Genomic DNA, 17242 nt, shown 5'->3' with positions numbered 1-17242 from the left:
GTGTTTGATTTTGAATTCCATCCAACAGCGCTGGTGCTGATTGTTTTTTCCGACAAACAAAAGTGTTCCTTGTTTTGTCCACAGACATTATTTGCGCGCTATAACATTTCAGAAGGCTGTTTTAATTTAGCAATCTGCAGGGGAGAACATGCTCAGTGACTTACTGCTGATATGCAGCACACAAGTAAAGATGATTAAGTTAAGCTGGCCTTTGGAAGGCAACAGTAGGAAAAAAAACTTTCAGGAGGTCTTTAAATTATTCTAACAACTCCATCAGGCTGATCCCAGCAGTAAGCATACTTGAGTGCATTTGCTGAACATGGCCACAAGAAGAGGAGAGTGCACACTGTGTGTCTGTGTAATTAAAGCGTCGTCCCAGAGCGGTGTAGGATTTCTATTAAGCAGGTGATTCTCCTGTATAGAGTGTTTGGGGAGCCGCAGCCTGACAGGGGCAATGAATGGAGGTGTGTGAGCGCGGGGCGTTCACTGCCACTGAAGGGCTTTTAAATGACTGTTGAAGAGAGGGAAGCAGCCATGGGTTACTTGTTGGGAATAAATCCCTCTCATCTGCAGGTAGGCCGCTCTGGAGGTCACATCGAGGTTTCAGGGAAGCAGGAGGGGAAGTCAGAGAGAAGGAGGCGGATTACCTTGGCATTTCTGTAACTTGATGCACATCAAGTTACAGAAATGAACCAGCCACAAGGGGAGGGGCTGGACACATACAGGGCAGGGCTAAATAAGAAAGGGATGCGTTTTTAATATGCTCTCACATAATTGTATAAATATACTGCAAAAGACAGAAAAAGTACATAGAGACATGACGCTACTGCAAAGGCTTTATTGAAGAAAGAAAAAAGAAACACCAGTTGACTACAGGCCCCTTCCAATGACCCCCAACAGATGCTTCACCAACACCACAGGGTCCAGCTTCTCATTCAGACTCTGCTGCTGCAGCCTCACACCGCGGCTGAAACATCTTCAACTTCGGTAAAGAGTCATGGCACCATCTTTGAGGGAGGCAACATATGGAGCACACAGCAACAGTATGGTGACTGCACAGACACGGGCAGAAACAAAGACCGTAGACCACCCAAATACATCAAACTAAATAAAAAAAACAGTACGGTCTTTATACTTCTTTAAGTCAGATGTGTTCACAGACTGTCCATAATAATATACTGTAGCAACAGGAGAGTTTAAAACAGCTTTTATGGCACATGAGGTTTAACTCTGTGAACGAGTACACTTTGTACAAACATGCTAATAAGCCAATAATAAAATATATAACAATAAAAAAATGTCTAAAACACGAGAGTGCTGCCCCCTACAGTTTCCCAGCTAGCTGTTAACAGCCTGCCTGCCGTGATAATTCTCCGTGGGTTTGACCTGATGAGTGACATACATTTCCATCACACATTTGAGTGTGCGGCTTTAGAACAACGTCACATCCTTTACCAAGCCACAGCTCTTTCATCTGGACTTTAACACAGCACAGGGTGTTGTTAGCATGTGCTGCTAACAACACTTCTGATTGGTCCAACGTTAAATAAGAATTGTATATAAGCACTACTGCATGGCTTTTGTTCACCTGAATGTTTAGTCACTCCGAAATCTTTATTGTGACACACCTAACCCTGTGTGATTACCCCAGCCCGTCAGGAGGGGCGCTGTCAATGCTAACTGAGCCGGATCCCCAGCCTCTCCCTGAGCGCTGAAAACCAACAAACAAATGTGACATCATGTTATAAAGAAGGTCTTCTTGACCTTTGTTGCCTAACAACCAGTCCCCATCATATGGCTTACTGAGTCAGCTGCCAAACATCCAACCTCATGGCTCTGTACCTGAAAAAGAAAACCTGAAAAAAGTGTTTTCTGTACTAGAGAATATCTTTGTCCTCAAACTAATTATAGTAATCTATTTTAATAACTAGTTATATGAGATAAAAGGTGTTATAACAAGCCTTTAAGATCCATTACAATGCACTGGTGAGTTGCACTGAGTTCAGTTCGCCCAGCCTTGGATGGTGAAACAGTGTTTTCATCCTCATGTAGAAGATGTGTCCTGGCAAAGGTCTGATGAATGTTTATTTATGAATTATTTATATTATTGGGCTTATTAGCAAAGTTATGCACAGAGTGTAACCGTGGGTAAAACATGGCTCACAAAGCTTTGTAACCAGAGTAACTGATTACAGTACACATACATGTTGGTATAACCATCTGCTATCCTAATGGCACTAAACAGATAACACGACAACACATCTGTTATCGGGGCTGAGGAACACTGTAAACCAACAGCAGACCTTAATACTACTCAGATGTTGTTGTTTAAAGGCACCCTGTGGAGTTTTCCTGTAAACACCCAAATGCAAACAAAATGACTGAATTTCCTTTGTAAATAAACATTTGCAGAGTTGACTGTTTGCACACTTTAGCTGTTACCTTCCGTTACATGTTAACAGCTAACCTGTAGTCCTCTGCCTTTGCTGCTCCTTTTCAAACATGGCTTTCACCAACTGAGGATCAGTGGAGTAGCAACAAACCATTTCTAAATGTTTGCATCAGATCACCCCCGATCTGAGAGCCTGCAGCCAGGAACAGATTACAACACAATGTCTAAACCAAGACCCTGAGACCTAAAGAGACACAACATGTCCACACACTAACCCGTGTTTTCAAAGAGACGTTTTTGAGTTTGTTTGTTTTGAGTGTATTTTTAAATTGTTGTGACTATGTGTCTTTTTTTTGCCCGCTTGCGTCTGTGCTAAGTGATACACACAGTCACTTCCTGCAGAGGTTCTCAGGGCTGCACATTATGTTGTTCTTCATCGGTTATTCTGTGAAAAACTCATTGTTAAAATGAGACTGCACTCGGCCAGGCCTTTGCTCAATGAGAACCTAATCATGAAAACATGGTTCCACAGCTAGCGGTGAAAACTCCACAGGGTTCCTTTAACTCACAAACATCACATTGCTCTAGTAATTAAAAAAGTAACTATCAAATCAAACAGTGCTTGTCAAACGACTGACTCTTGGATGGAAAAAATAATAAAATCACTTTGTGGGAAACAAATGTCATGGTCCCTTCTTCGCCCATTACCTTTACACACACTAAATATAAAAGACAAGTGTCACTGGTACGACAACACGGACACACAGCACAGTGACACAAAGTCACACAGTACCCTATTAAAGCATCATTATACTGTAAGGACACTTGTGCTTTAATCTGTACAGGTAAAATATTTCCTTATTCATAAAATGTCTTATAAAGTGTCGATGCAATTAACATCAAAAATTGCATAGCCATTCCTAATCAGTTATTTCTATCAGACTTACAAAACAATCACTAATGTAATCTATGTCATGTCAATGAGAGAAAAAGTGACATCATTCTCTGCTCAAAAACCATATCATAAAACTCAGATAATAGGCCCTTTCTATTTGAATGGAATGCCCTGATTGTACTGTTCAGGCCAACAGAAAATAATAAAACATAACAGCAAGTTCAATTAGAAAGTCAAAGATGTATGTTTGTTAAAAAGGGAATGGCACTCAGCTGCTGCCTACTGAGGGTTTGTCTTTGACACACACTACTATGAGGATGACTGTGGTCCCGTTATGTTTCAAATAGTTGCACACAGAATATGTACACAGTGAATACGGCAGTTTAGATTCTTTGGTGTTCAGTTAAGTGTTTTGAAGTAATAAGCTCCTGTGATAATATGTTCCCTATTAGTGTACCGTATGTCTGTGAGACAAACACTAGAATGAAAAAAATGCTCTGACCAAAAAATGCTCCTAAATACTGATAAAGCTACAGTCATACACATATCTGCACCTGTCATCCATGTCACATGTTGGAGTCAGACTCCCTTCAGATCCAAAGAACCCATCGGCAGGACATTTAAATACATACGCACTCGGGTGAGGACATGCTGGAGGATTATGATACAAGATAATAACACTGAGTGAAGATATATTGTTTTACTGTTAACTGCTTCGTTTAAAGATTTGAGATTTTGGGAAATATTCGTTTTTTCTTTTGAGAGTCAGAACAGAAGATTGAAGTCGCTTTTTTATATGCACGCTGAGCACATGTGGACATATTAAACTGAGTTTAGCATAAAGAGTGGAACCAGTGAACCAGGGGAACATAGAGTTTTGGTGAGTAAAAACATTTTTAAGGAACTTAAAAAGTGAATTTTTATTTCACCTGTTCTTACGTCATAAACACAGAAGAGATAAATATCTAGATCTGAATAGGATTTTTCTTTGGCAGCAGGCTATCTGTATCACGGTTTTATTCTTGTCTGAACGCCTGCTGTATATCGTATAAAACATAGTGACATAGTGCATCAGATCAAAACCATTTCCCAAAATCTCGAACCACTCCTTAACACAGTTAAACATCTCACAGCCTCTCCTGCTGTGATGTACCGAGTCAATAGATACATGTGATGCTATGTACTGAGGGTGTGTGTGTGTGCTGAGGAATGCAAGCTTCTGTGGATGGGTACGTTTGTGAGAGAGCGAGCGGTGTGTGTTATCACAGGGGGGGGTGTTCAGAGGTCGGTGGTGGCCTTGGCGGTCAGGTCCTGGATGCGGCTGCTGTTACAGTTCTTGCAGAGGACGTGTCCGTCCAGAGGGTAGCAGCCCTGGTTGTCCCCCTCTGACAGCAGAGAGCCACAGTCCTGCAGGACACACACACACACACACACACACACACACACACACACACACACACACACACACACACACACACACACACACACACACACACACACACACACACACACACACACACACACACACACACACACACACACACACACACACACACACACACACACACACACACACACACACACACACACACACACACACACACACACACACACACTCATTATGCACGCTCACAGCTGAGACACAGTCCCTCTCTCTGTGCTCACACCCTAAATGAGACATTTAGTGCGTTTAAACCCAGCCAGTGTGTTTCAGGAGGCTCTCTGTGAGGCGGGACCAGAGTTTAGTTTCTACCAGCTGCTGATTCTCGAATATAACTTACGTAAAGTTATGAAATAGACGATATAAATATATGATAAATAATCTCTGAGATTAAAAAGTTATAAATTCACAGGGAAAAAACTGAAGGAACCACGTCGCTTAAATGTTCAAGGTTGTTATCTAGCTGTGCTCTGATTCCACCAATACAAATATCACAGACAGACCTGTGGAGGTGACTGTCTGCTGATGGTTACCTGGCAGAGCCCACAGAAGCTTTAGAGATGAGAGAAGGGGAAATGTTTCTCTGCTAAAGCAGTGTGTGCCAAACAGAGAAATATACACACACTTCTTTTTACATAATTCTTTCTCGATGGCTGTGCGCACGCACGCACGCACGCACGCACGCACGCACGCGCGCACACTCTGAGAATTACAAATGCATCTACTCATGTCTCCGTGGTGACGAGATGCCTCTGTTGGTGCTGAACTAATCTGCTCTGCTTTCCTTTGACCTTTGTGTCTGCCAGGCTCTGTACACACACGGCTCTTTGACAACGTGACACGTTACTTCTCTTTTCGCCAGCACGTCGTGTCGCAGCGCCGCTTATCAGCCAGCGCTGCTGACAGAGTGCTTACTGTGTGAGCCTGAACTTTGCAGAGGAGAGATGGAGGGAGGATTCAGACCTGGCTGCAAAGGTGACCCGGGAGACGAGCACGATATGCATCCAGACCATAATGACTGTCGACTACAGAGCTCAAACAGAGCTCACACACAGAACACACCTCGCAGCGGTAACACTGCACGTGGAAGTCTCGGTCCAGGGCCACGATCCGGACGGTCTCCTCCTGGCCCGGCGCCGGCATGATGGGCTCAGAGCACACACAGCAGCGCGGAGCAAACTTCCTGCAACACACAAGCAGGAAGAACAGGACTGAGCTCACAAATGTCATTTATAATAACTTATCATATTGATGCTGTTTGAGACTGTGCACACACAGCTAACGATGCTTTTATTATTGATTAGTCAGCCTGATACTCTCTTGAGTAATCGGTTACAACTGATGGGTACATATTACTTGACAAAAGAGAGCAGCAGAACTAACTAGAGAATGCAATTCCTGAAGAAATTGCTAGTGGGAATGCTTTATGCTGAAAAGCTGACGCTAAACTGCTATGCTGAAATGTAATGTGTAAGAAGAAAGTGAAGAATTTAGATTTAAATGATACATGAACACTGGGGGCTTGAATGTGTGATGAGAGAAGAAAAGAAAGTAAAAAGGCTTGGAAAAGCAGCAGAATATTTGAACTGCAAACTTTTGAACTAACTTGATGGCGAATGATCTGTCGCCATGGCAACAGCATTTGATGACACCCCATAATACGCTTAGATGCGTTGATGGCTGCATCGTTACCAAACCTGTGAAGTTTTGGGCCGTTTGGAACATTGTGTGTGTGTGTGAGAGAGAGAGAGAGAGAGAGAGAGAGAGAGAGAGAGAGAGAGAGAGAGAGAGAGAGAGAGAGAGAGAGAGAGAGAATGAAATGAACAGTTAGAACTGACTCTTGATCGCCCTCTCTCTCTTCTCTTAAACGGCATATGATGACACCCCATAATTGACGTAGAGCTGTTGAGGGCACGACCATTAACCATTATCTGAAGTCTGCTGCTCTGAGCATGTCAGTTGGAGTGATGACATCATCGTGTTCCATTACACAGGTGTTTATAGTTGAGCTAACGAGCTCTGTAGAGATCAAAGGTTTCATTGTTCTGAATGAGAGATGAACCTCTTACATGTGAACGTTTTGTGAACGATAACAGATATCTGTGAAATTTCAAAACGTGAAGCATGTCAAGGAAGTTGAGTATCTGAAGTGTAATTTTTGTGTACTTTCGGGTTAATAATGTGGCCTTTTTGGCAGTTTAAGAAAGGTGTGCGGCTGCTGCTGTGAGGAAATATCAGGCTGAAATTACAATGGGTTTTAATGGAGACATGTTGAACGTTTTTGTCACTTCATGCCCTCAAGAGGCATTTTGTTTAATTATTTTGCTTAATTATTTGTCATTTTTCAAGCTACGAGATGTTTTCCTACGTTTGTCATGAAAAATTATGTCTCAGGAATGTAGGGTTTGGGAATTATGTCAGTTTTAAAAAAAGATATGAAGGCAAATTTCAAGATTTCCTACCCTCTAGCTGTGACATCACGCACTCTGCCTTAACGAGCTGCGCAATGTTAAAGTTAAAATGTTAAAAATGTGATGAATTATGGGATGTATCTCTGGAATAATGAAAGTTATGAATGATAAAAGTAATAGCCTGCGATTCCCGACCGAGCTGAACATTTTGATGTTTGAACGGAGTTTCTGCGATGTTGAATGTGGGAGGAGAAGAGGGCCAAAATAAGTCGGTGGAATAATAAACTTTTTGTCCGTAGCATAACATATAGTTGGAATCAGCATTCCCACTAAATAATACGTTACTGCTGTAGTAAAGAAGCTATTGCCTTTCTTGTCAAATAATCAACTCCATCTACACAATGGAGAAAATGACTTGAACTTATTCCACTTTAAAAGTTGTAATGATACATTCTGGGATACACAGAGGTGTTAAAATGATTTGGATTTAGCTTTATGTTCTGGCAAAAAATACTACTATCAACCATCATATGTTATATATGTTTAATCTTTGGATGTCTAAAAACGTTAATGTATGGAGGAGTTAACAAGTAAATTAATCAAAGTTATAATGAAATAAATAAACATACATTGTTGTATTGTTGATTACGTAATGACTGTTCAGGTTTATCTTGTGACCCCTATAAGTATGGTACCACTGGCCAACCAATCGGTTAAAGCAGGGTCTCAGCTCTTCACACCAGAGTAAACATAGCACAAATGATTAACACCAATATTGCCCACACATGATTAAAGAGGTTTTCAAACAAAGGCACAGCCTGTGCATGTTTCTCTGTTTCATTATGCATGCACCTCACCACTAGAGGCTAAACTGTCTCTCCTCTGAAACGCTGCATATAAATGGTGTATTTGAGGAAAAGCTAAACATAGTAGGACCTTTACAAATACCAGAAGTGACTTTGAAATGAGTATGTGTGGGAATGCCTTCAGCAGGAAGAGGTGTGTCTAACAATAGGATCAGAGAGGATATGAAAGCAGGCTCAGACCTCAGGTCAGCTGACTGACGGCTGTGGACTCTACCTGAGACATTGACTGCATGCTGGGAATCAGGAAGTGAAGGAGCTTTGAGAAACCACAGTACAGTATTCTCAGAGCGAGATTATTCCTCGACACAAAGAGGCGCGCGGCTCAGGTCACACCTGTCATGTGGAATTAAACGACGGCCCAGTGCAGCTCCTCTAAAGCGAAAAGCTGAGCACTCACACCAAGAGCCCGCTGTTTACTTCTGTTTCCCTTCTGGTCACTGACTAAAGCAACATTTCTGGGAAGGTTAGGGTTATGCAATGGGTGGAGTGAGACACAATGACAGGAATTTACTATTACATTCATGTTAGCCACATCTTATAAGGTCATTGTGCTTGTGGCATTGCTGGCAATATTTCCCTGAAAAGAAAGCCCCATGATGTGATATCTAACTGAATGTGTCAGTAAGTAAATGATTTAAAAGCATTAGTTGATTTGGAATTGAGTTCTTAAGTAAAAGCATTCTTGTTGATATTTGTTGTTGTTGTACTTTTTAGTGCTGCATTTGATATTGAGGTTATCCAAAGGTCATGGAAATGTATCAGGTTACATTACTTTAGATTGTGATACTTAGGTTCAAACACACATCATATTTTATTGTAATGATTAGATTAGAGTTATTGTCCCCTGGGGGAAATTCCTGTACACAATAAATATATAATATATATAAACAACAACAATAACACAGACAACAACAGACAGCGCCACACTATATATAAATACATATTCAAAGGAACCCTCCAAACCAGTATTTTTGTTTTAAATGTATTGGACTGGTAGGGTACAGACTATTATCTTTTCCTGTCAACATGTATATATTTAACTTTTTAGTTTGGTATTTTTTTCTGTTAGGAGATGTTTATATTTTAAGTTTGTTTATTTTCTACTTTTCATATTTTCACATTTTGTGCAATGCCTTGTTTTAACATGCTGATGTGACATAAAAACTGGCCAATGTGGGAGTAAATCTTATCTTATCTGAACTACGTACTTGTGGAAGTCCTCGATGCAGTGGATGTGGTTGGAGGCGTCCACGGTGAAGGGCACTCCGTCCAGGCTGCGGCTGCACACCACGCAGGTGAAGCAGTGGGGGTGGTACGCCTTCCCCGTGGCCCGCAGGATGCGCTCCATGATGGGCTTACTGCAGATGGTGCAGGTCTCAAGGGTGTTCTGCACACACACACACACACACACACACACACACACACACACACACACACACACACACACACACACACACACACACACACACACACACACACACACACACACACACACACACACACACACACACACACACACACACACACACACACACACACACACACACACACACACACACACACACACACACACACACACACACACACACACACACACACACACACACACACACACACACACACCAACACACCACACACACACACACACACACATTACACAACACATCTCATGATGAATGTAATGGATCACTTACAATGAGCACTTGTCTGCTGATAGAGTTGAACCAGCACGATAACCGAAGAAAAGTTTTTCTGCATTTCCTGAAGTTTTGTGCCTTTGAACTTCCTGTTGCCAGTGTTTCACTTCAGGGGGCACAGCTACCATTCTCTCCCGTGCTACATATAAATCCACGCCCAGGACCTTTGGCTCTGCTGTCCTCAAATACCTCTGTATCTGAAGGAATCTGATTAGCACTCCTCTGGAAACACAAACACGCTCATTTCTCAGTGGCCCTCGCCCACACTTCATCCTCCCATATGCAAGAATGAGAGCAGTAAATATTTCCACTTTGTGATGACTGCAGGTTTTCTGCAGCCAGGCGACTGGGCAAGCGGCCTGGGGGGAGGGACGTGGTGGCCGCCTGCCTCTGACTTATCTGTGGCATCTCTCTTCCTTATATCTGCCGGGAGACGCCGTTTGTTATTTCAATATTTCATAAATAACGACCGCCTCTCTAAACAGCAATGCAATTACTGGGGATGGATATATCATGTGAGGGTGATCAATGTGCGGCCTGAGAGAGCTGATGGGCCTCGCTGCCTCTCGCTCAGGCATTTCCTGGATCTCTGTGTCTCTCTGCCCCCCGCCCCCCTCTCTGCGCTTGGCTGGGCTAAACAGTGCACGGTTCAGCTGCTCCATTGGTAGCAGAGCTGCTCAGTGTTTCCAAACACAGCTCGGGGTGTGTAGCAACACTGCGCTGCGTCATCGGCTGCCTCCAGAGTTTCAGATGACACTTGTGTGACCGCTCGGCTGAGGTGAACCCCCCCCCAGTCTGGCTGCCGAGCACGTGCACTGACATTTATAGTCGCTATGCTAATGAGCACAGCAGCTCAACAGGACGGGGTTCAGTGTCCCTGACATACCTCCATGTGGTGACTCCTCACAGCACTGATCCTGGGTCAGGCTAAGAGGGCAACATGAGACAGGCTGATGTATGACTCCAGGCTGTAGAAAAAGGTGGTTTGAAAAATGGCCGTTTCTTCAAAGCACTCCTGGAGAGGCATTATTTCCTGAAAAGCAATTTGTGCAGACAAGCTCTGCATTCTGATTCCTCTCTCTTTTTTTCTCCCCTCCAAGAAGGTAATAGAAATAAACATTATTCCCAGGGCAACATTTGTGTATAAACAATGTCCATATCGCAATCCTGCTCGATCCTGGAAGTGGAATGAAGCTTTTAATGAGCTCGCTGCACTAAGCCCCAGAGGTTTGACACACACACACACACACACACACACACACACACACACACACACACACACACACACACACACACACACACACACACACACACACACACACACACACACACACACACACACACACACACACACACACACACACACACACACACACACACACACACACACACACACACACACACACACACACACACACACACACACACACACACACACACACACACACACACACACACAGAGAGAGGTAGAGAGAGAGAATATGAGACGTGAGAATGAGAGTGGGGTACCGGCCCAAACAGCACTAAACCGTCCTCAACTCTTCCTCATCTGTCTACAATCCCACTTCCTTATTCTCATCTGCCCTTCATGTGGGAATACCTTGCCCTTGTTTAGCTTAACTAGAGCATATGATTTCACAGCACACAGTTCCTCCGGGCCATTGTAATGAGTACAGTACTCAAAAGACAAAATTCCTCTCTTTTTCTCCGATGGTAAGATTCTATGACCTCAATTCATTCATTCTGCTCAGCTTCTATTGTGTTTGTATTCACTCGTGACTGCTTTTATTTGGTGTAACCTAACATTTAGCATGCCTGTTACACAAATCTAATTTCAAAACAAAAAATGTACACGTCTTCTGCTCTGTGTTTGGGTCCGACCTCCACAGATGGTTCAGGATATTCTGCATGAATCACTTCATGCCCTTTCTGTCAGACACCCAGGTCCTCTGCAGTTTGCCACTAGAGGGCTGTATATGTCTGCGGATGTCCGGGTTTTGCTTCTCCCCTGACTAAATGTGATGTATTCAAGCATATGTACCCCCCCCACCCCCCCTTCCCCTCTGCCTCATACATTTCTCTAAGTGTTTGCCCAGAAGGCTAAACAAATGTCTAGGCAGATGAGGTAAAAGTGAATCTGGGTCAGACAGCCTCTTGCTGAACTGAGGGGTGAGTAGAGTGCGTTAAAGTCAATTGTGGCCCCCTTTCTTCAAAAAAAGTGATATGATGATCTCACAAAGAGCAGCGCAGTCCGGCACAGCTCCCCACTATTTAGCAACAATTTACCTGTCAGAGGGCTGAGTGAGCATGTGGGGGGGGGGGGGGGGTCCCCATGTGCTGGGAGACACCGGCCTGACAGCGTGAGACAGAGAGGAAAACCTCTCACATCACTAACTCTCATTCTGATGTCAATGGAGTGAGATCATTTAATTTATGTCTGTTTTCAATCCACTTGAATTCATTTGTTATTTCATTAGATCAAATGACACTGCCTTAGAGTGACTTTCATTTTAAACAAGATAAGTACAACTAAAAACCAGTAAAAGATATTACTGAGAATGTCTATGCTAGTATTTGAACACACACCCATTAGTTGACTAAATGACATGAGACAAGAAGAAGGCCGACAGCTCTGAAGATCATTTTCTTCATTCATTGATTATTCTCACAGAGCCTGTAATATGCAGTTTCCTGTATTCCCCCAGGACAGACATTACACAGTAGCCAATGCAGGAAGAAACAGCGATACAACATGTCCACATTTATACTAACCAGCGAGAAAAACCATATGAATAGGATAAACACAGGCACATTTAGTCACTTCCCACTTGACGATTAAAACAAGCTTGAAAACCATGTTGCAAATAAAGAATGCCCAATGAGGCCAGCTCATTTTAAGGTGAATAAACAATAAGTCAGACTCAAGAGATTTTTTAAATTGCTTCGTGTTACTGGTAAGTTGCATTGTAATTATGTTTCATGCTATTTGTAACCTTTCACAAGGCAAAGCCAAACACATTAGTCATATCAAAAACAATGCATGCAAACTCCTCATTATTATTGATGATATTTCATATTTGGCAAATGTTTAAGTTTATAATATACATACATTCATCACTGGTTCACACATAATAGGGTCCAGGATTCATCCCCAATATTTAAAATCTTCCAGAGGATTCAGCTACAGGTGCAACAAAGCTGGAACAAAGACTATTGTCCATGTTTTCAGATGAAACAGTTGGAATCTGCTGTGGCATATTGTTAAGTTGAAGCTGTTTACCATCTCTTCGGACCGTATCAACACACATTTCACACCTATCTGCTCTTTTTGTCTTCACATGGCAAAGTGGAGCTGACAGGAGGGAGGCAGGAGTTCAGAGGGACCGCACGCGATTTATGACCTGGCAGTCAGAGCGGGCCAAATGTACAGATGATCTGATTCAGTGTGTGTGTGTGTGTGAATGTGCTGGTCAGTGCCAGGCCATGCTGTGTGGATTAACTCCACACTACTGAAGGCAGCACGGTGATTTCTAACAAAGCGGGTTCAAAGGGAAGGCCCGCTCGCTGCTGCTGTGTTTGCGTTTCTCTGGACAGGAACACACACTGTGGAGAGTCAAATCCCTGCCTGACTGCTTCCTGAGGGAAGGAGTCTGCTGACCTAATGAACCTTGACAAGCAGCATGTCGCCTTTTTATCACTTAATATGGCTCATTCAAGCAAGACAACAGAAATAATCTTGCCAACAAATACATAACTAGAAGGGCACTCTGAGAGCGCAGAGCGCCACCAAGGCCCTTTGCATATGGGAAAATAATAAGCACATCCGCCCTGTGTTTTGAATCTGCTTCAAAACGTAATGAGTTCTTCCTTGGCCAATGCTGCACAATATGACCAAGTATTAGGAAGAAAACAGGCCAACAGCTTTTTCCATACTTAACAAACCAACCAACAAACATACAAACAAACTAACAAAGAAACCAGGAGTTCAATCTGTTCTGAAGTAGTGTATCTCTCAACAGGAAGTACTATCGAACACCCACATCAGGAAGAAGTATTGAATAATGGAGATGAAGAAATTGTGACTCATAGGTAGTTGATACTAAATAGAAAGTTACAAACTGCATGGGTCATCAAACATAAAGTCGCAATATACTGCAGTTTTTTTAAAGATATGTTTGACCAGAGAGGGCCTTTATTGAGAGACACAGTTTTGAATGGGGGGAGACCGGGTGGGCAATGCCGGAACATTCTGCAAGCCGGATTCTGCATATGGTCCGCCAGCTTTAACCACCAACTTTAATAATATTTAGTTTAGCCAAAGTTGTGAATACCTGGTGCTTTGATTGGCACCACCTTCAAACCGGCTGATCCCTTTTTAGTGGGTGGAGTAATGACACCGCTGACCACTGATTGGCAAAAGAGATGAACATCGCAGAGGAAGTATTTATTTTAATGTTATTTGATTGAATTGCATTTAAATTGAAAGGTGTTCCTGTTATTTTGTCCATGCAATAAAACACTTTACACCTGCTGCCCATCCAAAAAAAACCACTTACAGTAAGATGGCTGTAATGCACTAGAGATTTTAAATGTTATTTGAAAGTCATCTATTTATTTACAAAGCCATCCAATGCACCACTCCCTTACAACTCCACAAGTAGTAGAGTATGTGTGTGAGTTACCTCACTCACAGCTGACTTGGCATCAGCTTCAGTCCATGCATATTTAAAAAGCACAATTGGCTGCCCGCATGCCAGTGTTTACAGAGGCTCTTGCTGCTGTGTGGATCCTAATGCAGACCCCAACCTAGTCTTTCTGTCACAGTGGTATTTGTTGAAGGGAGACTGCAGCTTTTTTGAGGTGGGGTTGTTAGCGGTTGTAAACCAAAATCAGTGTCTTACCTAAAGTACACGGTACAGGCAGAGAAGTAAAACACTGTACTGCTGTAGACAGGGGGGGCAGTAACATGTTATTATTATTCAAATATTTGTATTGATTTTCCACATATAACAAACAGCAGCGCTCAACATTCAAAAATACAGTACACACAGAAAGTATACAAAATACCAATTGACATCCAGAAGAGATACAACATGTGTATATAGAAAATAAACATAAACATAAATTATTAAATTAAAAACTACATGGTTAAATAGCCAAAAGTAAAAAGTAAAACATAAATGAATAAAAAACAATGTGGGGGGGGGGGGGGGTTGGCTACGTTGTTTTAATGTTAGAGAATTCGTTCTCAAAGTAGGACAGAAATGGTTGCCAGACCTTATAGTACTTTGCGATAGAGCCCGGGGTAGTGTGCTTTAGCTGCTCAAGTTTAAGATGGGACATTACTTCCTCTACCCAGCGCTTGTGAGACGGCGGTGCAGCCTTCTTCCAGTATCAGATGTCTAGCAAGTAGGGTAGAGAATGCCACAGCCTCAGCCTGATCAATTGTTATTCGTGTCTCCTGTGTGACCACGCCAAATAATGCAGTCAATGGGTTAGCATCCACAGCCGTGTTACACATGTACGAAAAGGGTTTCAATATACCAGTCCAAAAAGGGGCCAGTTTTGGACAGAGCCAAAACATGTGACTTAGGCTGGCCGGGTCCCGACTGCACCTGATGCAGGTTGGGTCTAAACCTGGGTAAAATCTGGCCAGTTTACTTGCAGATAGATGTAACCTATGCAAAACCTTAAATTGTAGCAGCCTATGTCTAATGCACATTGAGGATGAGTGGACAAACCGAATTGCTGCCTGCCAAATAGTATCTGATATAGTTATTCCCAGCTCTTCCTCCCATTGCCTCATTAAGTGATTAAGCGACGGAGCGGGGACCCTCTGAATATTGTCATATAATACAGACACCAGACCCCTGTCATAGGGATCCATATTTAAACAGTCATTAATCCAGGTACTCTGTGGGGCTGCTAGAGAGAAGTGGGTCCTGACATAACTACGTATCTGCAGATATCTGAAGAAACATGAAATCTTTAACTGCTCAAAAGAAATAAAGTGTCCATTTTTAAAAAGATCTTTAACACACCTAATCCCTCTCCCATGCCATAACCCCAAAGATGGATCAGTGAGAGATGGAGAGAAATTTACATTTGCCAGAATTGGGGAAGCAATAAGTGCCTGTTTGTGTTGAGTCCATATCTTTAGAGAGCCTTGGATGACTGGGTTATTCGTCCAGTAGTTTTTACTCAAGGGTAGTGGAGCGCAAAGTAAAGAGCCAAGTGACACTGGATTACTTGAATGCTGCTCCATTACAGACCAAACTGGGGAGTTGTCCGTCACATCAACCCAAAACATCAGCTTGTGGATGTTGGCAGCCCAATAGTAATACAAATAATTGGGTAAGGACAAACCACCCTCCCCCTTTGGCCTTTCCAAATACTCTTTCCTAATTCGAGGTACAGCTTTATTCCAAATAAAAGTGGAAGTGTATTCATTTAATTCCCTAAAGAAGGATTTAGGGATGAAGATTGGGATTGCCTGAAACAGAAATAAGAACCTGGGCATGATCGTCATTTTAACAGAATGAACCCTGCCAGCTAGTGACAGGGGGGGGGGGTCGACCATCTCTCCATGTCCAGTTTAGCCTTACCAAGCACTATTTTAAAATGATTGTCCATCAGATCTTTGTAAGTGACACAGACACCTAGGTATGTAAAGCTGTCCTTACACACAGAGAAAGGGAAGTTCTGAAATGACATTTGACGTGCTTTATCATTTATGGGGAATAGAACATTTTTACTCAGGTTCAATTTATAGCCCGACACCCGGCCAAACTCGGCGATAAGTTCCAAGGCAATAGGTATAGTGGCATGGGGATCCGAAAGAGAAAGAAGAAGATCATCCGCATAGAGCGACAGTTTATGCAATTCTCCCCCCGTTGCACTCCAATTAGACTGGCGGTCTCTTAACATTATTGCCAGGGGCTCTATAGCAATATCGAATATCTGGGGGCTCAGTGGACAACCTTGTCGTGTCCCACGGAAAAGTGGGAAATAATGAGATATTATCCCATTAGTTCGAATTGAAGCTTTAGGCGCTGTATAAAGGATCTTCATCAGCCAACAAAAAGTAGGGCCGAAGCCGAACTTCTCGAGCGCAGTGAACAGGTAATTGTATTCAATCCTATCAAACGCCTTCTGTGCATCCAAGGATATAATAAGTTCAGGTTCGACATTGTTGGGCTGGTAGATAACATTGAACACACGGCGGAGGTTACTTGATAGTTGTCTACCCACAATGAAACCAGTCTGATCTGGATGTATCAAGTGAGGCATCATTTTCTCAAGCCCCCCTGCTAGGACCTTGGTTCGAATGTTATAGTCGCAACATAAAAGACTAATGGGGCGATATGATTCACACAACTACGGATCTTTATTCTTTTGAGTAATAGTGAGATAGAGGCCTGCGTCATAGTTGGGGGAAGAGCCTTCCTAACCAGGACCTCCTCGAATACCTTTACTAATAGCGGCAGTATAGTTTAGGGGCAAACTTCTTAAAACAGTCACTTGGATAACCATCAGGGCC

General features: G+C 42.8%; 1 protein-coding gene across 7 annotated transcripts in view; it reads right to left on the bottom strand.

The window, feature by feature from the left end:
• Window positions 1–822: 822 nt before the first annotated feature.
• The window catches only part of lpp (LIM domain containing preferred translocation partner in lipoma), a 169161-nt gene continuing 152741 nt past the window's right edge, over window positions 823–17242 (bottom strand). For 6 of the 7 annotated variants that reach the window (XM_034140864.1, XM_034140863.1, XM_034140868.1 and 3 more), the window contains 3 exons: window positions 9214–9392; window positions 5791–5911; window positions 823–4694 (listed from right to left, as the gene is read on the bottom strand). In XM_034140864.1, coding sequence (XP_033996755.1) covers window positions 4566–4694; window positions 5791–5911; window positions 9214–9392 — 429 coding nt within the window. In that variant the 3' untranslated portion in view covers window positions 823–4565. Of the gene's footprint in view, window positions 4695–5790; window positions 5912–9213; window positions 9393–9605; window positions 10917–17242 lie in introns of those variants that run through there. The other variant, XM_034140870.1, reaches the window with a different exon arrangement.

The sequence above is a fragment of the Trematomus bernacchii genome, unplaced genomic scaffold (assembly GCF_902827165.1).
Source record: "Trematomus bernacchii unplaced genomic scaffold, fTreBer1.1, whole genome shotgun sequence".
Taxonomy (NCBI): Eukaryota; Metazoa; Chordata; class Actinopteri; order Perciformes; family Nototheniidae; genus Trematomus; species Trematomus bernacchii.
The sequence above is the reverse complement of the archived record's forward strand: the minus strand, read 5'-3'. Positions and strand labels throughout refer to the sequence as shown.